Here is a 22,604-nt window from a genome sequence, read left to right on the forward strand (position 1 = left end):
GGGGGGGGTGGGGGGGGCCGGGGGGGGGGGGGGGGGGGGGGGGGGGGGGGCGGCGAAGGACGAGCCCCGGGGGCCGGGTTGGGGAGGGGGGGGCCGGAGCGCCGGGGGCCGGCACAAGCGGAGGTTGTGGTTTATTTGTTTGTTTGTTTTGTTTGCTGTTTTTTTTTTTTTTTTTTTTTTTCTTTCATTTCCCCCCACTCCCCCCCCCCCCCCCCCCTCCGCCGCACAGGCTCCGTCCCGGCTCGCAGCGCCGCCGAGGATGCCAGTCGCTGATCGCCTCCCTCTGCGTTTGCAGGTGACCGAGGGACCCCAGAAGGAGCTGGGAGGGGACGGGAGCATCATGGCACACCCCGTCTCGGCTTTCCAGGCTGCCTACATCTCCATCGAAGTCCTCATCGCCTTGGTGTCCGTGCCGGGGAATATCCTGGTCATCTGGGCTGTGAAGATGAACCAGGCGCTGCGGGACGCCACTTTCTGCTTCATCGTCTCGCTGGCGGTGGCTGACGTGGCCGTGGGGGCTCTGGTCATCCCCCTGGCCATCATCATCAACATCGGACCGCAGACGGAGTTTTACAGCTGCCTCATGGTGGCCTGTCCCGTCCTCATCCTCACCGAGAGCTCCATCCTGGCGCTCCTGGCCATCGCCGTGGATCGGTACCTGCGGGTGAAGATCCCCGTCAGGTAGGACAGCGTGTTGGGAACGGGTCCGGGGTGGCTGCTGGGGAGGTTCAGAGGCAGGGAGGATGCCCCACGCTCTCTGAGAAGCAGCAGCTCGCCAGTTTGGCTGCAGCAGTGATCGGGATGGGCTGGGCCAGGGGGGTCCCACAGCCTCCGGTTGTTCTGCTTGGGGGGTGCTGGGGTCCCCACGTCCCACCCTGTGAGGTGCCCAGGAGAGCAGCAGAGGGACAACAGCTCTGTCCTCAGCCCAGGTATCTCCTGGCAAGGTGGGGACCAGGACCCTGGCACTGACAACCTCAGGGACCTGTGGGACGTGGCTCTGGGGCTTGCAGGGACAGTGGTGACAGCCCGGCATGTCACTTTGGGCAGGCTCACCTCTCAGCAGTGAGCCCTGGCTGTGGGGCTGCCCCACAGAAGACTCCTCTCCACGTGTCTTTCCCCTTCTCATCACCTGTATCTGCTGGGAAAGCCGAGCCCACAGCAAATACCTGGGGGACGCACTTTGTTTTAACTCCGTTTCTCCAGGAGTGAATATTTAACTGCTCTGTGGCCAGCTCCCTGCCCTCCGGTGCGGGGCTGGGAGCCGTGGTGGGACCGGCGGTGTCTGGGGCTGGACGGGATGTGACAGCCGTGTCGGGGCCACTTGACAGAGCACAGCCCCTTGTAAACACAAAGAGCTCCCCAAAAGGCACCAAACCTCCTTGTGTTGGGTGCTGCCAGCGGGAGCAGAACCCTTCCCAGGGCAGAAATTGCTTTTCTGGGGCAGGAGGCAACTGCGTCGGGACCAACCGGCTGCTCAGGAGCGCTCGTAGTGCTCAGATCCACTGGATCCACAAGGATCTGTTGCTTTGGTGTTTTTTTTTTTTTTTTTTTTTTTTTTTTTTCATCCGTCTGGGGCTGAGAGAGGCTGCTCAGGAAAGGAGCGTAATGCAGAGGGGCGGCACAGGATAAAAACACGGCCCCTGCTCACCCCCTCCCCGCCACACGCAGTTTCGCAGGCGGCTCCCGACTTCCTCCCCAAGTGTGATTTTTCCCAGCCTGAGAAATCCTCATCCCTCAGCCTGACGGCGTACCCAAGCGATTCGCACCCTGTCACTGCTTTCGCTGTGGTTTTTTGGTCCTTCTGCATCCCCTGCGCGGTGGGGACAGGTTCAGGTGTGGGAGGACTGCGGGTTTATACATAGCAACGCTGCCAAGCTCGTCTGTCTCTTTTTCCTACAAATACAGTCTCTTTCCTCCCTCACTCCCCCTGAGCATGCAGTGGGTCTTTTGGGGGAGATTTCTGCTCTGACCCCAGGCACTTTCCTGAGAGCAACACTAAGTTAAAGTTCTCCGTACTGTGTATAGTTTGGGCAGGCTTTTCTCATGCAATATTAACTCTGTATTTTGTCAGCCTGTTTCGTGCTCTACCACTCAGCACGGTGAGATTTTGCTACGGTTCACACCCTTCTTTAATATTGAATAACTTCACGGCCTCGCCAAGAAGCGTTCAGCTGCGCCAGCTCTCCTGTTCACTCGTCCCTGGAAGTTTCCTTTCATCCCTATCACGAATTCCTGGCGGTTGCCAAACGCAGTTAGTGTAGGTGCTTTTGTGCCCTAGACCGAGCAGCGAAATATTAGAAATGACAAACAGGACAGAAAACGCTGCTAAAGAATATTTCCTGAATCTGAAATGCTGAAATGCCCAAATTTCTCACAGCTTCTTGCTAGATGCTAAAAAAAAAAATTAAAAAAATTAAAAAAATAAAAAAAGGTACTGAAATGGTACTGAAGCATTTTGATGGCACTGACAGCTGCTGTCTAGCAGAGCTCCCTCTCAGCCCACCACCACCGCCTTTACATTTTGGGCTCCTCGGCCAGGTCTGCATGGAGGGGACCGTTGGGGGAAGCAGGACAAGGGGACACAGCACAGGAGGTGTGCCTGCCCCATGCCCACGTGGGTTTTGCAGAGGTGGCCGGCAGCGATGGGGAGCAGCAGGCAGCGATGCTCCACGTGGCCCTGCTCCATCCTCGTTCCCTATCCTCGTGCCTTCACCGCCCCAGGGTCCCCTGGGGGTACCGCTTGCATTTTGGGAGCCCTGAAGGGAAGCACAAGGGTTCCCAAGTCCCCGTCACGTACTGGCCTCCTGGGGTGAGCAGACAACAGGGCTGTTGGCTGCAGAGAGTTGTCTGAAGGAGAAGCAAAGTCACCGCTGGGCTTCCTGGGCTTTCTATTTAATTAGGCAGCTGGGGATGGAGGCGCAGCTTGGCAGGGAGGGGGAACACGGCGCAGCGCAGCCTGGTTCCAGCTCCTGGCTACCCACACACACCCAGCCCTGGAGCCACAAGGGTTGTGTTTTCATCCAGCAAACACGGACCCGTCCGCTCCCCACACAGCCCGCAGACAGCGAGCCCTGCAGGGCCGGGGAGCTTTGGTGCCCTGGAGGTGAGAGTCTGATGGTGGTGTGGCTGTGTCTTGAGCAAATCGTGCCCTGGGACGTTTGTAATGGGGCAGTGGGTGATGCCTGAGCACCCACGGAGCTTCTGCTCCATTTCAGGAGTTCTCCTTGTTCCTGTGGCCCTGCTTCCCCATTGACACAGGAACATTGAGGAGTTTGGGCCATCCGTGCAAAGCAGAGGCAGATTTTGGGGATGGAGAGGCTGCTGGCTCCTGATCTTGGAAGCAAAACTTTTGTCCTCCCAGCACCCTGTGCCCTCCCAGTGCCCTGTGCCCCCAGCGTGGTCGGGGTCAGGGTTATCCCACCAAGCCCCCTGCCTCTGCCCCAAGCCCCTGTGTAGGTAGCATCCCTCCTGCCTGCTGGGGTCCAGAGGAGGCTGCATCCCCCACTACACCTTTCCTCGACTTAGAGGAGGTGCAGAAGCATTGCTCAGGTTGAGCAGAGGGTCCCAAGCTCCCAGCCCCAACAGGAGCCTTTCTAAACAGCTGGAAACCACCTAAAATAGTCTCACTGCCTTCATGCTGGCGGAAAAGCTCACATCTCCCCTCTCGCATCCTTCCTCCCCTCCCGGCGGCGAAGCAGCACCCCTGGCGTGCTGCCTCCCCTCGCCGGGCACAGCGGGGTCCCCAGCCCAGACCATGTTTTCCCCTCGCAGCCACACTCAGGGAAGATGAAACGAGTTCAAAGGGAGGGGAAGCAGCCAGCCAGGGGCGTCCGGCAGGAACCGGCCCCCGGCATCCCCGCGGCGGTGGCCAGAGGCAGGATGCAGGAGGGGACAGTGCCGGAGGGATGTCTGCAGCGGGATGGAGCTCCTTTGACGCCCGTCTCTGCTCTGAGGCTGATTCAGGGCTCTCTGTTCTGCGCTGAGATGCTGCGTGGGGGTTTTTTTGGAGAGGGCTGGGGCAGGAGGAGCTGGAGTTCTTGGGATGTGATGAACCACAGCCCCCTCGAGCAGGGAAGCTGGAGGCAGGGACACAGCCTGACTCCATCCCGGGGCTTCCTGCTTCTCTTGGACCACCAGCTCTTTCCTCAAATGGTTTGAAACACATGCCAGGAAGAGAAAACCAGGGAAAATCTGCTGGTAGAGAGAGCCGTTGCACATGGGGGGCCACCACCCTTCTTGCCCAGACCCCAATGCCCAGGGGTTGGGGCACCCTGAGGAGCATCCCACCAGAACAAGCTGCGTGTGCATTTCTGCAGGGTTTGAGCACATGTGTGAGGCTTACAGAGCTGTGAAAATTAGATCAAACCAGGCTGGAAATTGCTCGGAAATGAGAGGCAAGAGCAGAGATGGGAAGCTGGGACAAAGCACGGGGAGAGCCCGGGGTGGAGCTGGGTCTGTGGGTGGCTCTGGGGACAGTGCTGGCACCCTGCACAGTTTCAGAAATGCCCTGAGCCCTAGGAGGTAAAACAGCTCAGGGACAGCAGGAGAATCTGGACCTGGAGCACAGCTCCTGTAAGTGAGGAGGATACGCAGGTAACCTGCGAGCCTTTGGATGGAGCTGACGGTGCAAAGGGCGAGCTTCTCCCTCTTGACCCTACATTTTCCAGGCTCCTGCCTGAGCGCCGGCTCGTGTCAGGATTGCAGCGCTCTTTCCCCTTCTCCCTGGGCCTGCCAAGAGCCACAGGCATGGGGCCAGCTGGGGCTGGGTCACAGGGAAGCTGGGGAAGGCGCCGTCACCCTCGGCCAGCTGGGCCGCGGAGCAGGGAGCGTGGCCGAGCCGCTTTTCCTTCTTCCCCCCACGGGGAGTTCACGGGGGGTCCTGGCAGGGTGTCTGGGGGCACCCCGCTGCCGTGGGAGAGGGGGTGAGGGAGGCATCGAACCTTGCTTTGGCCCAAATCCCCAGGAAATGGGAGCACCAAAGCACCTAAGGAACACAGGAAATATTTGCGGTGCTCCCAACTTTTATTGATGGGAAATCTCCCCGGATCTTTGGGCTCTGGGAGGCAGCAGGCGTGCCCGGAGTGCAGACGGAGAGGTTTCGTAGCAGGCTGGGGTGTGCGGTGGCCCCAGTCCCTGCGGGTCCTGCTCCCCTGGAGCTGCCCATGGAAAGGGGAGTGATCAAACCTCAGAAGCAATATTTCAGACTGTTGTAAGGATATCAGTCCAGAGCAATGGGTTGAAATTAAGACAAAGGAATGTGTGCTTCATCTGAGGGCAAGCTGCTACTGAGATGATGTGTCCCATGTGTCCCCGGGGAGGCAAGGGTGACCGGAGATGGCTCCAACCAGCCTGGACAAAGCAGCAGACGATATCTGAGGGCAATGGTGAGTGATCCTGCCCAGCCAAGCAAGTGAATAAACCAAACCGTGGCTCATCTGAGGCTTATTTTTAAATTTGGAGGAAATGTTTCAAAAGCATCCAGGTGACTCAGAGCGGGAGCGGGAGCTTGGAGAGCTGCAGGGGGGCTCTCATGCCCGGGAGTTCATCGAGGTTTCTTTCACGCTGTTAGTCAACGAAAAGGCACCATCCATCTTTACAAAAGCAGGCTGCATTTCTAAGGAAAACACTCCCATCTTCCTAAACCAGAGAGGTCTCGGGGACTGGTAGATCTTTGCAGCCACCTCTCTCTCAGAGCAGTTTTGTTCCTGCCCTTGCTGCCTTCTGCCAAGCTTATTTTTAGCAGACAAGGGTGACCTGCAGCGAGCTTCATGCGCAAGGAGCAGGTAGATCAGAACCAAGGGGGGAGAACAAAAGGCAGAAAACACAGCCTGGGAGGGGCCGCTGGGCACCTGGGGCTGCTTCCAAGCTGTATTTTCCAGACCCCCCCCCGAGCAGCTCAGTGTGTGGGTGCTAAATCAGAGCAGACGTTTCACACTGAGAGCTCTGCTTACACCCGATTGCACGGATGTGCCATGCGGGTCCTGGACCCGGAGCCTGACCCTTGTACAGCCGAAATGAGCAGGGATTTCCCGCCGGGTTATATCAGCCTTAGATCCTGCGAATAGCTGGGTGAGCCAGTGTGCAGCACGACTCTGTGATCTGCAGAGTAACTTCCAGCCAAGCGCAGGCTAAGTCGCAGATCTTCCCTCGGCGAGGGGACGTCTGGATCAGGCTCACTGGGAGCACGCGCAGCTGCTGCGGCGGCACCACGAGACGCCTGCTGACAGCCCCAAAATCAGGTCACTCGAAAAAGCCACAGACGCTGCGGTGCCGGCCAGAGGGGAGCAACCTGGGCTGGAAGCAGTGTTCCCAGATCCTCAGATTTTGGGGGGAAAAAAGCTTGGGTTTTTGGATGTCCCCTCCTCGGAACGTGGCAAGGGTCCAGCCGTGAGGTGCTCCACCCTCAGCAGTGCAGAGGGGAGGGGGGAAGAGCAGGGATGCTCTGGGTTTGCTGATTTTAGGGGTTATTCCCAAACTTTTTTGGACTAAAAGGGCAAGGGGAAGTGTGTGGATGTTGGAGACCCTGGATGGGCACACGGGACAGCAGCACCCCATCTCATCCCAGCCTCTGAGCAGGGCCAGATGCAGGCCCCGTGCTGGGTAAGCTGCCCAGGGGATTGTTTCGCCCTGACCCCGATAGCTGGAGTCGACATCTGTCTCCTGGGCAGAGCTTCCCTCTGCAGCATCGTTCTGCAGGGAGATGAACAACACGCAGCTCCCTGCTGGTGTTCGCCACCTACACACCAAAATCACACGCTGGGAAGATTTTCATTATTTTCTTTCTGATTTCCAGTAATTTTGAGGTTAGAACATAGACCCTTGACAATGCATCACCAGTAAATTCGAAGGCATGTTCCCAGCAAGGGCAGCAGTACATTTACAGGTGGGGAAACTGAGGCACGGAGCAGTGCCATGGCTTGCTCCTGGGGACAGCTTGCTCAGCTGTCCCCAGGGCACCCAGCAGCCAGGTTCCTTCATGGCCCCAGCCCAGGCCACGGTGATCAGTGCAGGGGTAACGTGGTGAAACAAGGGTTGTCCACAGTCCTTTGGGCTGCAAGTCTCTGGTCTGAAAAGCCTGGAGCCGAGTGCCAAAAGCCATGGCTCATTCCTAAAAGTAGCAGCATCTCCACCTGCCGAGAAAGCCAAAAGGGGCTGAGACATATCTATGGGGACAATGTCCTCAGCAAGGTGGCTCCCATCCATGAATTCATCCTGCAGGGAGCACAGCCACCAGACTAGGTGGAGATGTGGAGATCCAGCACGGCTCTCCCTTCACCGCACTGATTCGGCACGTTGGGTACCAACACCCCCAGAGGAGCTGCTCTGTGAAGCAGGCGGGTGGGGATGGTAGCCAGCAGGGACCCAGTACGCTTGTGTTTCTTCATCCCCTGGCTATACAGACTGCCCACTGAGCCGGAGGTGTGGAGCACCTGGGCTCGGTGGGGTGGGCAGAGATGTCTGCTGTGAGTCCAACCCTGGAGGTGAGGGAGCTCTGCAGTATGATGGGTCCGTCAGACCTGTGGTAGAGCAGCAGAGCCCCAGAAACACTGGGAACATCCAGACAGCCTCTGTCACACTTCCAACAGCCCCATCACATGCTTTGGAGATGTCTTTCCCTTTCCTGGAGCGATTCGGATGTTTCCAAGGGCACTGGGTTGGTGGAGGCAATGCTGACGCACACTGGGGCTTGGTGTCCAGTGCTTTCCAAGGACCCCACAGAGCTGGGGCAAATCAGACACGTGAAACTCTACAGAAGGAGGCTCTGCCAAAGCCCAAGCTGCTGATTCAGCCGGCCGGGTGCCCGCCAGCCCAGCCCGGCCCTGCAGGCAGTGTGTCAGGAGTGAGTCAGGGACCAGCTCACCCTGGTGTGCGCCGTCAGCACGGCCAGCTGGCGCTGCAGCCAGCTCCAGACACGTAGGAGTCTTCTGATGGGGTCCTGGGTCTTTTCCCACCTTTGAGAGGGAAGAATTTGACTGCAGCAGTGGGAGGTGCCATCGTCACCTGGTTTTATAGAAATAGTCCCACCTCCGTGCCGTGCAGGGGGCAGAGCAGAGACCCGTGACTCAGGGGGTGGGCACTGGGCATGCAGGTGGGCATGGGCATCGCTCTGCCACCGGGCTGGCACCAGCATCCTTCCCAGCCACCAGCCCCAAGAGCCACGGGCTGGTCTGGGTCATCGCCCAGCCCCTGGAACCTGTGTGTGGTATCTGCCGTGCTCTGGTCGGCCGTGTGCTGTGGGGTCACCATCAGATGGGCCACCCTCAGCTCCTCTTACACCCCGAGGTGCACCAGAGCGTTGCTTCCCTTGCCCTTCGTGGTGTCAGGATGAGCTTAACCCTGTCAAAAGAGCCAGCTTGGCTCTTGGCAGCACAGACACCCAGCTGCCGGGGCAGGCGGGTGGCTCTCGCGCAGGACGCCCAGGCAGAAGAAAGAGCAATTGATGCTCTGTAAGATGGGCACAAAAAAGCCCCAGAGTCAGCAGGGAGCCCTGCAGAATAGCAATGAGCTGAGCATCTCCTGCAGCGCCAGTGCCCAGCCCTGCTGCAGCCTGCCAAGGCACTTCCCAACCTGGGGGCGGCCAAACGGGAAGGTCTGGGGCTAAGGAGATGTCACTGGTGATGACAGTCACCAAGAGAGCGTCACCATCAGCAGGAGTGTAAAACAACCCTCAGTGGTGGGCTTCTCCTTCCAAAAAAACCAGAAGCAGGGCCATATTGGTGATGGGGGGCAAACTGCGGAGGAAGGACTGGATTTGGGGACACTGGGCAGGGCAGAGCAAGATCAGACACTGGGAAGTTTTGTGGTGTCTGGGTTTTCTTTCACTGCACAGAGCCTGGTGGGACCCAGCAGCTCCTGCTTGTGTCCTTGTCCCATCTCTTGCTGCCTTTTCCATCCTCCCCCATCCCGTCCCTGCCTGGTTCCTGCATGGGCTCTGACCCTGGCACTGAGCCTGGAGCAGTGCTGGTTGGTCTGGTTGGGTTTTTGTTCTGAGAACCTGTTCACAAAAAGGAAGGTGATTTGTCCCCAAGCACTGTTCCCTTGTCTTCCCCTCCAGTCTCCAACTGTGCTATCCCTAAGACCAACCGCGGTGCCTGTGTGTGCAGAACCCTGGGTGCCAGCGATATGTGAACAGGAACACAGGGACACAGGGGCAGGGAGGTGACATCCCCTGGTCCACAACCCCGGTGACAATAAGACCTTTCCATCAAAGGAGGGCCAGGCCACAGAAGGCTGAGGACACTGGGGCAGGGCTGCCTATTCACCTTCCCTGGGCCATTCCCCATCCTGCATCCAGAAATCAGGTTGATTTTTCTTGGCCTCCTTTGAATGAGGGAAGTGCCAGCTCCTGGCACCAGGGATGCTTTCTCATTCAGCTCGGTTCATCTTGCTTCACTTGGCATGTCAGAGCCCCCCTCTGCGACTCAGTTTCCCCATCTGTTCGCAGAGGGAGTGATGCTACAGACTCTCTGAAAGCACCGAGAGGCTGATGCTGAGGAATGCTGCCTCAGACACAGCCATAATTAGCACAGGCTTACAGACTGAATTATTTCTCTTTCTTTTCTGTGTTGGTAACAACACTCGGTGACTTAAACCCTGTAACATGCAGAAATGACAGGTTTATTTCAGTGCAAGTGGCTCTGTGTGCCTGTGGCACCGAGCGGTCAAGACTGAGAGAGCTGATGGCACAGCCCGCGTCCAGATGGACGAGGCAAAGGCTGTGCAGAGCCAGGCGGACACCCGCGTGGGTTTACTTTAACGGAGACCTGCACCCGTTCCCACGATGCTCGCAGCCTCAGCAGTGCGGATGCTCCATCCTCGTAGGGCCATCCCCTGCCCTAATTGCTGCTGGTCCAGCCCTCTGTCTCCAGAAGCTTGGGAAGCCTCTTGCACAGACTGGTGCGTGTCCCTTGAGCACCAAGGAGAGGGGACGCTGGGTCCCTCGCAGGCTTCACAGCCATCCTTGTGCACGAGGAGAGCTGGATGCTGCCTGGCCCACGAGTTCTTTAAGTCCATGCCCTGCACCAGCCAGGCTGCCTGGGCAGACCCAGGCTGCCTCTGCCCACTGCTCCTTGCCTGGATTTAATTGCCAGGGTAATTAGGAAGATGCACAGAGTGTAATTTATATCCAGCTGATGCATTTTGCTGCAGTTCCTGGTCTCGGGTCTCAGTTCTTTCTCTCTGCCATCCTGATGGAAATACCGAGCTGTTTCCTTCCAGGCAGCAAGGTCAATCGGTTTTCTTCCAAGGGAATAAATAATTGTTTAAATCTGAAGGAGGAAACAGGATTTAAATAATAGAGTTCAGATTTGCTTTGCACTTGAACTTTTTATTTGTTTTCTTGGTGAAAGATCGATTCTCTGCGGTGAGGGAACATTTGATTGCGGTGTTAACTGGAGCCTTCATTTTCAATTTGGCGTTTCATTTGGCTGGTCAAGATATATAGATCTGTATGGGACAGGTTCATCTCTACGTAAATAACTTTATGGCTTAACACATATGTAGTCCTTCCCTCCCCTCTCCTGTTTCCCTGATGTTGCGGAGGGGTGAAATACACAGGTCATAGCCATGATTTGTGGCAAGTTGCATTTGGACTGAAGTTAGAAGTTAGCTATAGCGCAAAATGGCATCTCGGAGACAGTTTTCATTAATTGAAAGCACATATAGCCAACTCATCAGCAAGAAAAAAAAAAGAAGAAAAAAAAAAGATTAATTAATCTGACTGCTTTTGGTATTTGAAATGGAGCTTTTAAGCAGAGGAAATCTGCACTGTACAGAAGACGCTGAACTGGTTGTTTGGGGTTACTGTGTCCTCTGAGGCTTGGAAGCAGTAGATCTCATCAGCTCTTCTAATTCTCATTTAGACATTGGGTGTAGAAAACAACCTCCCCTGTTTTGCAAACTTCCAGCCAATTTTTCAGCCTTGGTTGTATTAATCTTTGAACTAGGCGAAGTGCACGAAGGGAAATGTTCCCTTTGCAGCGACAAATTGTGCTGTAAGGATCCCGGACAGCAATAACAAGTTGTAGCCTAAGAAACCAAAGAGTTGGGTTGTTGACTGCAAAAATCAGGAGTTGGGTCAGCAAGCAGAAGTGCGAAAACAAGAAATTAAAAGACAGCCGATACTAATCTCTTGTTCCAGCTGTAATTTAGGATATCTTCTTTTCTGAAGTGTCCTTCTGCAGCTGAGAGATAAAGACCCACCTCAGCTGTGCCTTGTGGCTGGGTTAATGCCTCTCCATGGGAGATGCTATCGCTGGTTTTCTGCCTCCCCTTCCCCCGGGGAAAAGAGAGCAAAATCCTGCCCGGCAGCAGATCTCAAGACCGCTCTTATCTCCTCCCTAGTTGGGATCTCTGTCCCGTTCCTTCCTTTTAATGGCTCTTGGTTCTTTCCAGACTCACTCGGTCGGATACCAACTTGTCCTTTGACTTGGAGCATTCACAGAGGGTGACGGTGACACGCAGGGAAGGACGGTGGCACCTGCCCTGGTGCCATGCAGGCGGTACCAAGCTCTTCCTCAGCTGACTCCTTCCTCCTAGCAAGCCACAGCACTTTGTGGGCTGGGGTAAGAGCCACAGAGGCTCTCGGAGCCTGCTCACACCAGGCATTTTATATTTGCTGTCTTGTTTCAGCTTCTCATGGAGCCCACATTTGACAGATTTGGCATTTTGAGCATGTTTTGGAGCTGCCTTCTTTCTTCTCCTTTCCCTCTTTCTCCTCCCTTCTTCTTTGGTGGCTGACTTTCAGAGTCCTCCTTTCAAAGGGGCTCTTTTGGATAAAGAAGAAATATATGTAATGCATAGAAAAATTCAAGTGCAATACAAAAATTCAATTGACAAAACACTGCCTTTATCCTGGATTTACACTGAAAAGAGCCAGAGCTGCCTTTTATCCCCTTTGCCTTGTGTTACAAGGATGCTCTGACTTCTCCAACCACTCAGCTCCGAGCCCAGGCTAGGTAATGAGTGCCCAGCTAATTGCTGCAGCAGGGGCAGGGTTGATGCATGGAAGCCCTCGTAGTGGCTGTGTCCATTCGTGATGGCCCAGAGTGGTGAGGACGGAGTACCTGAGGCTCCCATCCTCGGGTGAGAGACACCAGCAGCCTGAGAGTGGTGCACATGGGCTTTGGGTGACTCGTCCCAAAACCTTCTTGCTCTGCAGAAATTGTCTTCTGCTGGAGGTGGGCTGTTCTCCATGCACGATGTATCTCAGACCCAGACCCGTTCCCCCCTCCAAGGAGACATTTGCACATCAAATTTCACTTTTTGATGGCAAACCTCTTCAGATGCTAAAACCATCTGGTGACTTTGCTGCATGTAGGACATGTTGCAAGCCAGTCCGTCGTGCTCATCACACTGTCCATCAGCCGATGTAATCATCCCTCATAAGTTCACCCCCATCTCTCAGGGACTGGGCCCTAATTCCCAGAGTCCTGATATAATAGAAGACTCTCGGCTTCTGCTTCTTTCCTTTTTTTTTTTTAAAGTAGTGCTTCTCATGCTTTGCATTGCAGAGAAATGCTCAAAAAAAATGCTGCTGCCTGAAACCAGGAGCCAAAAGACAAGAACATTACATTTTTTTCCCCCAGTTCTGAAATCCTGCAGCTCGTTTCATGATTTTGAAGCTGTTGCCAATAGTGTTAAATCATTTCCCTCCCAACTACCTCCAGGTCCTGGAGGGAGAAGCCGGCGATCCAGGAACAGCCCTGAGGGCTGTGACCACACATGGCGGAGCTGGGAGGGAGTCCTGGGGCTTGGCTGCGGGAGGCCGAATCCTGCCTTTTTCCCCAGAAGGAAGCAGGCAGCAAATCAGTGGCTCAGTGCTCCTTGTACCCCATCACTGGGGACAGCGGGTGCACCCCCAGGATGGTCACAAAGCAGTGAGGTGACACTTCTAGAGCATGGCCACCACAGCACGGTCACTCAGCACCCTTGGAGCACTGGGTGGTGTCACGGTCACCCTCTGGGGCATGGCTTAAGCCACCATTTCCATCAGGCATCGGATGCCCTGGGCATCCCCAGCTCCTTGCTTGGTCCCAGCCTGCACATATTTAGGATGAGGGGGCTGAGCAGCAGCTGAGCTCTCCTTACCAAGAATTGTTGCTTATGCAGTGAAAGAGTACTTGAATTCATCAGGATCCAACCACAGGCTATAAACCAATCCCAGTTTGAAAGCAAAATTAACTTTATGTGCAGGAAGGAATTATATTTGCTGCTTGGGTGAAAGATGCTGTTGAAGGATCTGAGAAAAATTGTCTTTCTCACTGCGTGGCAGCGGACGACACACTCCTTTGTCTTCTTTGGACAACAGCAACATCTCCCATTCCCGAGGCAGAGCCTGGAGGAGAAGGATGTGTGCAAGGTCACCATGCTTCCCATCCTCCTCCCCTGTGACCTCCAGCCCTCCCATGGTCCTGCTTCCCTCTGCAGCTCCTGGTCCCAGCAGGAACCATCTGCACCAGTCCATGGTGGAGCCACCACAGAGGTTGCTCGCATCCTTCCTCTGAGCTGAGCACAACTGGCAAGGGATCTGCAAGAACCTCTGCAGTTACTGGAAGCCTGTGGTTTGTTCCCCAGAACAGGCTGTGATTCATTGCCAGAGCCCAGGGAGTTCACTGGCGCAGACATCCCAAGCAAAGCAGGCTGAGGAAAGCCAGCCAGCTCCTTCTCCGCTGGGACTGGTGGCAGGGGGCTGTGATTGCTTGGCAATGAACTCATCCGGGGAGATGTGATGTTGTGGTTGCTCCTAACATGCCTGGGACGGGAGATACGATCATACAAGGCTTTTTTGGCTTGGCAGGTGAAGGCTGAACTCATTTCTTTAGGTGGAACCTGACAAGTGGTAGGTTTAGCCTCAGAAACCTGGTGGCTGCTGTGGAGCATGGGTATGGGTACCAGAAGGTGAGCCCTTATCAGCCTCAGGAGGCTGGGGGTGATGCATTCCCACTGGAGATGCCAAGCTCAAGCTGGGATATGTGCTCAGGGGCTTGGCTACACCAGGAATGATGGCTTCAGGAGAGCGGTAGAGGCGGTGGGATATGTCTAGCCTCTGGGTCCAGGACTTGGACCATTGGAGCTGGGGGGATGCCTCTTTCCCCACTTGGAGCCATCAGCTGGATGGCGATCCCTGGTGTACTCTCAGGTTCTGCACCACAAAACCAAGGTGACAAACCCCTGGTACATCCTGGATGCCTTGTAGAAACATTGTTCCCCATTTCCAGGCACTGTAGCCCATAAAAGCCCTTTTCCAACTTATTTCTTCTGCTTCTTGTGGGGCTTTAACTGTCCTTAAGGCTGCTTTTGGATGTGCCCACATCCCTCTGCAGCCCTCAGGCACCCAGGGCTGCCTCCAAGGGCCCAGGAGAGGTGTTGGGGCTGGCTGAACCCACACCAAGGCAGGGGCGTCTCCCCGGACCTTTCCACACAACCTGCTTGTACAAAGCTCAGAGCATAAAACCTCCTTCTTCTGTCACCTCCTCTTCATTTGCCGGAGCTGTGGCCAGCTCCAGCTTCACCCACCACCAAGTGAAGCACTCACCAAAGCCCTGGGGATATCACGTCTGGGTGCGCAGGGACCAGTCAATTTTGGCAGGATGGATTTGTTCTCATAAGCCTCATAATCACCCTCGCCTTTATCCATTAAATAATTACTGGCTATTAAAAGTGGTTACAAACATTTGGCGGGCTCACTAGCTGCTTTGCCTGGCCGTAGCGGCCTGCGCTTTGCAGACACTCGCTGCAGAATAATTCCTACAGAGAGAGCTGCCATTTTATCATGGCAAAACCAAGCCCCAGGAATGGAGTGGTCCAGGAGGAACCTCAGTGAGAGGCACGCAGCTCACTTACGGCTTTATGAATCTCCGTGCACATGCTTTCTGCCTCGCTTACGGTGGCTTTGGGCCAGGTTCGCATTAAGAAGCCTTGCGGTGTGGAGCCATCTCCTCCTGCTGCAGCGGAGGAAAACTAAGCGTTTTGGGAGCAGAGCTCCTCGAACAAGAAGGTTGGTGGTGCTGAGCTCAGGGTGCTGAGCTGCTGTAGCTCTGTGTGGGGGCTGAGCTGTAGGGCTAGAAAGGTGCCAGCTGCTTGTGGAGCTGGTGCCAGGTGGGAAGGATGCTGTACGGAGACAAAGTCCTTCTGGGTCTCGAAAGTTGGTCCCAGGCCATGCTCCAGCCACAGTGGCCATGGTGAACCCACAAGGGGTCCTGAAGCAGCAGGGAGGACCCAGCACCTCGCAGGCCCCTGCTTTGTGCCTCTTCCTTCAGCACATGGCGGCACCGAGCTCCAGGCCTTTGCTGCACCTTCTCCCACTGGGCTGTCCCAGTGCATGCTGCAGACTGGGGCAACTGGTGGCGATGGGAGCTGGGCAGCCCTGGTTTGGGCTGTGGCTTCTTGAGGGGTGCCAGAGAGGTTCCAGTTAGAGATTTTGGAGGCGTAGCTCCGTCTGCATGGGACCTGGCCACAGCCCCAGCGAAAATCCACCGGCAGCGACTATGGCCTGGTGCTTCCCCAGCCACCCCCTCCAGCTGCGCTCACGCTCACCCTCAGCAAACAAATGCGGGCTCGGTGCCAGGCTGGGATTTTCCTCCTCGGCTCCTTTCAATCACTTCTCCAAGGTCACACAAGGAGCCTGAGGCCAGCTCGCTGGAAGCTGCCTTGCTGCAGCCACCTGGCCTGTCCTCTCCCACCACGTCCTGCTGTCCCCTCTTGTCCCAGGGGCCTGCCGGCACTTCTCAGGTTTCTCCCACCGATTGAATTTCTGATGGAACAGCCAACAGGCCATGGTGGGAGGGGACGGTGCACAGGGCACCTTGGGTCCTCCTGGTCCCTTAGGAGCACTAGGAAGCATCTCTGTGGTAGGACATCGTAAATCCCAAGCTTATGGAGGCTGCTGGGCATTTTGGTGCAGGACAGGGGCTCCATCACCACCTAGCACCAATGTCCTGTCTGCAGGACACACTGTTTGGGCTCCCCTGAGAGACTCTCCATGGGCTTTGGAGGTTGTAGGTCTTTAGATGCCAGCTGGCATGAGACAAGCAACAGGTTTGGGAGTTTGGGATCAGGACAATCTCCCAGGTAACTCCAAGGAAGTGGTGGTAGGGCCAATCTCCTCCTTTTGGAGTGTTTGTAGGAACAGACTACCACAGAGAGCTCCATCTAGCCACCAGCTTTGGCTGATGTTGGCTGACATCCGTCCCTCCCAAGGCCACCATGCACACAGCCACCAGACATCACAAACTCCCATTTCTTCCAAGGTGGAGAACCAGAAGTGACAGACCACAAGAGCAACGGGCTGAAATGGTGTTGGTACCCCTCTTCCTGCAAGATGTTTTCTCACTTTACCTCTCCGGTTGTGTCGGTGCCACCTGTCACCTCCTTCCCCAGCATTGCAGGGATGATGCAGAAGGGTGTGAAATACTTTTGTGGCGGGAGGGAGAGCCTGTTACACCTCATCCAGCAGCTCCAGCCATGTTTGCAAACAACATGGGCTCACGAGTTGGCTTGCTGTGGTCATTGGATAGATGCTGTTGGGAGCGGGAAGGACTGAGCAGCTGGTGCTGATCCCAAAGAGCCACAAAGCACCCAAGCACCACAACAGGGGGATGTGAACAGATGGGAGATGCACTCAAGCGATGCAAGGGGTGCTAAGAGATGTTCTTGCCAATGCCAGCTGACTTTTTTTTAGTATATTTTCAAATACTTGATAAGCTTCAAGATCTTGAATTTAAGGTTTTTAATATAAATGAAGCCCAGAAGAGGGCTTCCCTAAAGAGAAGAAGGAAATTAGTCAAGAAAAGAGGCTGAAGAAGGAATGACTTCTCATGTCCAGGTTTAGAATTGACAAAGGAGCTGCCACCAGGGTCCCTCCAGCACACAATGTCCCTTCAGCAACACTTCCCACCTTGCACCTCCGTATCCAGCCCTGAGCTGAGATTGCCCCTTGCTATATGCTGCTTTGCATTTATCTGCTTGTATTTCTGAGCCTCGCATTTCTGAGCTGCTTCGAACACCCAATATCTTCCCATCCAGCAGCCTCCAGGACACTGAGAAATCTGAAGCAAAGATACAAGGAAGTTTTATCTAGAGATTTTCAATTAGATCAGGACATGCTCTGTCTGCTTTTCTGTGCTGCACTCATAATGCAGATGATCTTCATGTCAGCTTGGTCTCCATTCCTCCTACTACGTTGGCTCCAGCTTCATTTCGTTAGTGATGGCCTGCCTTCATTAGTGAATTAATTCCTCAGGAACTGCACTGCAATAAACCCTCGCAGAGCAAGAACCAGCAAAGATGCATCTCGGGGCTGGATGGGCAACTGCAAGTATTTTCTGGTGTTAAAGGTATCCAGAGAAATACTAAGAAAAATGATTATTCAAACCAGACCTGCAATCTTTGAAGCTTTTTCAGTCATGCCATGAGGAGATGTTTGACCTGTGGGTTAGAGGTCTGGGAAACAGGCCCTCCTCTCTATCTTGGGGGACAGACTCCAGGACAGAAGTCAAATTGATGTGAGAGCAACAAATACACCACTCCTCATGCATTTTTCGGATGTGTCCTGAAAGCTGTTAGAGGGCCATGGGGCCACCCACTTCCAGACAGCTCAAGAGCTTGCCTGCAGCACCTCCTGCAGCACCCCAACACGGGGCAATGGTTCTTCCTGAAGGAGTCTGCTCCAGCTCAAGTCAGACCAATTTTCAGACCAATTTTTCTGCCTCCACATGTCACTTGTTGTGTTTCCTCTGGGGATGCAGACAGCCCCTATCAATAATTGATATTTTGGCTCTTTGTATTCTTTCCAAACCCTCGCAGACATCCTTGTTCCGCACAAAACCAAAGCTCCTGCCCTTCCCAGTTCACTGGGATATCAGTAAGGACAGACAACCGCTGTGGTCTCTCCACATTCCTTTCTCCTGGCCTTGGCAGTGTGTCCAGGAGTGCTTGGGGTGAAGCCCATCGCTGTAGGGAAGGGATGGCACAGAGGCCGCCAGTGAGGGAGGGCAGGTGGAAAACTGGCAGTTATGGCCAGGCTCAAAACCCCACAGATGAAGGAAATAAACCAAAATTGTATGATGATGGTAGTGACCATTATCTTGGATGTTTTAGGCACAGCTGTTAATAAAAGTAATAGTAGCAATAAAATTGTAATGATGGTAGCAATTGTTCCAATGACAATGATAATAATATAATTATTTATTAATTGTAAGCCATTATCAGCATTTACTAGTGCTTCTGCCTCCCAGACCCATCCCGAATTCCATCTCTATCACATTAATACAAAATGAGATAAATGAGAAAGGCATTTTCTTGATGGCATGATCAAAGCAGAAAGATGGGAGCAGCAGAGATTGCTCGTGGCCCCTCTGCTATTTGTGCCCCCACAAATCACTCTGTGCAGCAGGGTCAAGCAATAGGCAGGATCTTGCATTTCCCTTCTTTTCAGTAGGGTTTGCAGCCTTCAGAGTGGCTGAGCCCCGTGGGATCCCTGTGGCCAGACCCTATGGGGTGTATGGAGGAGGTACTTGGAGTCACTTTATAGATTTTATCATTCCTGTGCAGGCTGATGGGTGGCATGGGCACCCTGAGCCCCCAGCTCATTTCTCTGCAGGGTGTTCTGCTTGGTGGACATCACTGCACTCGGCTTGTTGCTTGCAGGAGCAAAGGCAAGAAAAGCCCCAGCTCCAAATGTTGCTGATTTCTATGGGTTTGCTGATTTCTATGGGTTTGCTGATTTGGGGTTCAGCCCCAGCTCTTGTGACAGTGATGACGTTGGCACATGTGCAGAGGGGTGCACCAGAGAGGTTTTGCTCTTGGTGGCTGCTTCTGCAGTGCCACGTGTAAGCAGGGTGAGGAGGGGGCAGGCAAGGTCCAGACGTGCATGGACGTGCACGGACTGCATGCACAGCGAGGATGGATGGAGGTGCAGCAAGAAGGATGGGTGAAGGTGCCTTGAGGATGAATGGATGTGCGTTAAGGAGGGATGGATGTGCAGCAAAGACGGATGGAGGTGCAGGGAGGACTGATGGAGGTGCAGGGAGGACGGATGGATATGCACTGACATGGGGAGGTGGACAAGCAACCGGCAGCTTGTGGGGCAGCTGCTCATCTGAGAGTGTGCTACACCCTCTGCACTACGCGGGCTTGCACGCACCCTGGGACCTGAGGTCTGCGCGACCTCTGCAGCTGTCCTGATAGCCATCTGCAACAGCACACCACGTGCTGGAGCTGCGGGGGGCCAGGACTGTCTGTGCTGGCCCTCTGCAGCCATTCCCTATCCCCTCTGCTCCAGCTGCAAGCATGAACCCTGCGTCCTCTGATCCAGCTCATGGCTAAAACCAGGGTCTCAGTGCTCACTCTGTTCCCTCTGCTCCCCAGACCCAGATGTGTGGGCAGGGGAAGATGGGCTGGGTGCTCTGGGAGCAGCTCCATGCCTGGGTGCTGGCTCCAAGCTCCAGGAGGGTGCATGGGGACAACAGGGACAACACTGCCACCCTGCAGCCTAGTCTTGACCCAGCTCCGGGGGAGAGGACCTCAGCAAAATTAGTGGAAGCCCCTCGAAACCCCCAAATTTGGGTGATATGGGACCAGAACACCTCCCTATGGGGACCTCCCCATCTTCCTGCCACCCGCTGCTCCCATGGGTCCCCCCTTTCCCCTCTCTCATCCCACAGTGCTGGCATTCTCCCACCACCCCTTGGGCCCCCGGTGCCCCAGCTCTCCCTGCCCCATTGGCTTTCTCAGGGTCTCCTGCCCTCTCTCCTTCCCACAAGGAATAAATCACCCTCCGGCTCTAAGAGGAAACAGCAGCCTGCCTTGCCACCTCCTTCCCGTGGGACCTGCCTGCCTCCGAGATGCTGGGAATTGTTTCGCAGACCAGAGGGGGTCATCTGGGAAAGGCACCGGGGGCAGGCGGCTCCGGACCCTCCGTGCTCCTGGGGACTGATGTCCCCCCTTCATCCTGCTCCCACCCTGACACCCTGCCCATGAGATGGGTCTTGAGAAGAGACCTTTGAGGCAGAATGAGTGGGTTTGGGTCCTTGGCAGATTTATTAAAAAGCTCCCAGATGCTCTATTTTTCCACCTCAGCTAAAGGTTAAAGACAAGCAGCAGGGAGCTCTGAGCACCAGGACGGGGCTCCAGGTTCCCCAGCCACCTCCAAGCAATCCCCATGGCCAGGTTAACACCAGCATCACTGCAAAACCCAACAAACAGCCAGAAAAAAAAACCTCCTGGTTCAATCCCCTCCGGTGGAAACTAATAACACTTGGGCTGCGAATCCACCTGGCCTCCGATGAGAAGCTTTCATCTGAGGGCCAGGGGGGAAATCAATCTAACAAGCTTTGCTTCCCGCTTGGAAAGCTCTGGAGAGCTGGGACCAGCCCCAGCACAATGCCCGCGGCAGCGGGGAGGGCACAGAGCCCAGCCGGGGCTCTGCTCGCCTCCTGCCTCCATCCCTTGGCACCAGCCCATTAGGAAAGAGGGGCTTGTTGATGGGGCCAACACATTAGGAAATGAAACAGGCTGTGCCCAGGAGCATCCCCAGGGGACCATTAGCACCGCTGGATGTTTCCTCCACCCAGCAGGTCTCCGGGGAAGCTTTTGCTGGTGATTTCCTCCCCCGGCACAGAGGGAATCGGCTGGGCATGGAGAAAGCATGCAGCAGGAGGGAAAGGCCACCCGTTGCTGTGGGTGTGGGTGCTCGGGTGTGAGGTGTGCTGCCGGAGTGATGGGACCCCCTCGGATATGGGGGTGGCTTCCCATCGAGTGAACACACGGGCATCTGCCAGGTTGCTAATGCACTTCCTGGCTTCTCAGCAATGCCAGGAGCTCCGGCACCACCCCGGGGGTCTCTGCCCATCCCTGGGGCTGGGGAAGGTGCTGGGAGGCAGCGTGGGGCTCCACGGAGAGAAACCAGGCCAAGGGAGGGTGGTGAGGAGCATCACTGCCTCCTCAGCAGGGGCACTGCCACCCCGTGTGGAGCAGTGTTAACAGACCTCCTGCCTGTGTTTAATTCTTCCCTGTGGTTGTTTGTCTCCTTCACAGGTACAAGAGCGTGGTGACACCCCGGCGGGCAGCAGTGGCCATCGCTTGCTGTTGGATCGTCTCCTTCCTGGTGGGACTCACCCCGATGTTTGGCTGGAACAACCTGAACAAGATGAGGAGGACTCACGAGCTGAACGCCAGCCACTCGGAGTTTGTCATCAAGTGCCAGTTCGAGACGGTCATCAGCATGGAGTACATGGTGTACTTCAACTTCTTTGTCTGGGTCCTGCCTCCCCTGCTTCTGATGCTGCTCATCTACCTGGAAGTCTTCAACCTCATCCGCAAGCAGCTCAACAAGAAGGTCTCCTCCAGCTCCAACGACCCCCAGAAGTATTACGGGAAGGAGCTGAAGATCGCCAAGTCCTTAGCACTGGTCCTCTTCCTCTTTGCTCTCAGCTGGCTCCCTCTGCACGTCCTCAACTGCATCACCTTGTTCTGCCCATCCTGCGAGACGCCGCACATCCTCACCTACATCGCCATCTTCCTCACCCACGGGAACTCGGCCATGAACCCCATCGTTTACGCTTTCAGGATCAAGAAGTTCCGGACAGCCTTCCTGCAGATCTGGAACCAGTACTTCTGCTGCAAAACCACCAAAAACGACAGCAACACCATAGCTGAGACGGTCAACTAGGAGCTGGGGGGAGCTGCTGGTCCTGACATCAGGGGAAGGGGTGATGAGGACCCAGGAGGGCTGCAGTTGCCAGCCCCGTGCAATCTGAACAGCCGAGTCCCCAAGCTGCCCAGGGGTTATTTATTCACAAGCATTGTACTGTTTTGATATTGTAGCCTGCACTGTTCCTCTCTTTTTATTTTATGTTATTTTTTTGTTTGTTTTGATTTTTATTTTTAAGGGTTGCCAAGTATTTAAGGAGAAATTGTACAGACAGAGGCGCGGTTTATCTTAATGCAAATAAAGTAAAATGATAAAAATCACCCAGGGGGTCCTCTGCCGTTGATGGGGACCTCTGGCTCCTCGGAGCAGGTGTTGATCACCACATCTGTGGGCCCGTGGGCTGCCTGGGCACTGTGGCAGGGGGACACCCTGGTGGGAGTGAAGCTGCTGAGAGCTGGGGGAGCTCAGGGCAATCTGATTTCCACAGCTGTGATGAGAGCTTCCAAGCCCAGCCCTTCCCCTCCATAACCAGGAGTGTAGGAGAAGTCTCCGGTGCCAGCACTCACAGGGTGATTACCGCACCATCCCCATGGATCAAAGAGTCAGCCTCCAACTCCAAGGCTGCTGCAGATGGAAGGAGAAACCTTTAGCATGGCCCCAGAGCATTCTCTCATTGTCATTCTCTCTCCTGCTTTGAAGGCTTTGGCTCTTTCTTCTCTCCCATGTCTTCTGTGCAAGGCAGAAGCAAGTCTCCCCCAGCCCCTATTGGCCTCATCCCTCTCCCACCTTGCTCCCTACCCCCTCCACCTGAACCAGACCCTTTTGACCCCGGGTTTTGGGGTGAATGCAGCCACCTCCGTGGCCCAGGGGAGCAGAGCAGCTTGCACCCATCTGGGGATCAGGGGGGTCACTTCTTCCAGGGCTGAAGTGGTGGTGGGAAGAGTTAATTTGA

The 22,604-nt window shown here is 55.2% G+C and overlaps 1 protein-coding gene across 2 annotated transcripts; it reads left to right on the top strand.

Moving 5' to 3' along the window:
- The first annotated feature begins 78 nt into the window (after positions 1-78).
- Positions 79-21,972, top strand: ADORA1 (adenosine A1 receptor). 2 transcript variants are annotated; one of them, XM_035347275.1, is made up of 3 exons: positions 79-123; positions 296-681; positions 21,037-21,972. In XM_035347275.1, the coding sequence occupies exons 2-3, from the start codon at positions 341-343 to the stop codon at positions 21,668-21,670; spliced, it is 975 nt and encodes a 324-aa protein (XP_035203166.1). In that variant the 5' UTR covers positions 79-123; positions 296-340; the 3' UTR covers positions 21,671-21,972. The 2 variants fall into 2 exon arrangements, with proteins under 2 accessions (XP_035203166.1, XP_035203165.1); XM_035347274.1 differs by lacking the exon at positions 79-123 and having other exon boundaries at positions 175-681.
- The last annotated feature ends 632 nt before the right edge of the window (positions 21,973-22,604 follow it).

The sequence above is a fragment of the Oxyura jamaicensis genome, chromosome 26 (assembly GCF_011077185.1).
Source record: "Oxyura jamaicensis isolate SHBP4307 breed ruddy duck chromosome 26, BPBGC_Ojam_1.0, whole genome shotgun sequence".
Classification (NCBI taxonomy): Eukaryota; Metazoa; Chordata; class Aves; order Anseriformes; family Anatidae; genus Oxyura; species Oxyura jamaicensis.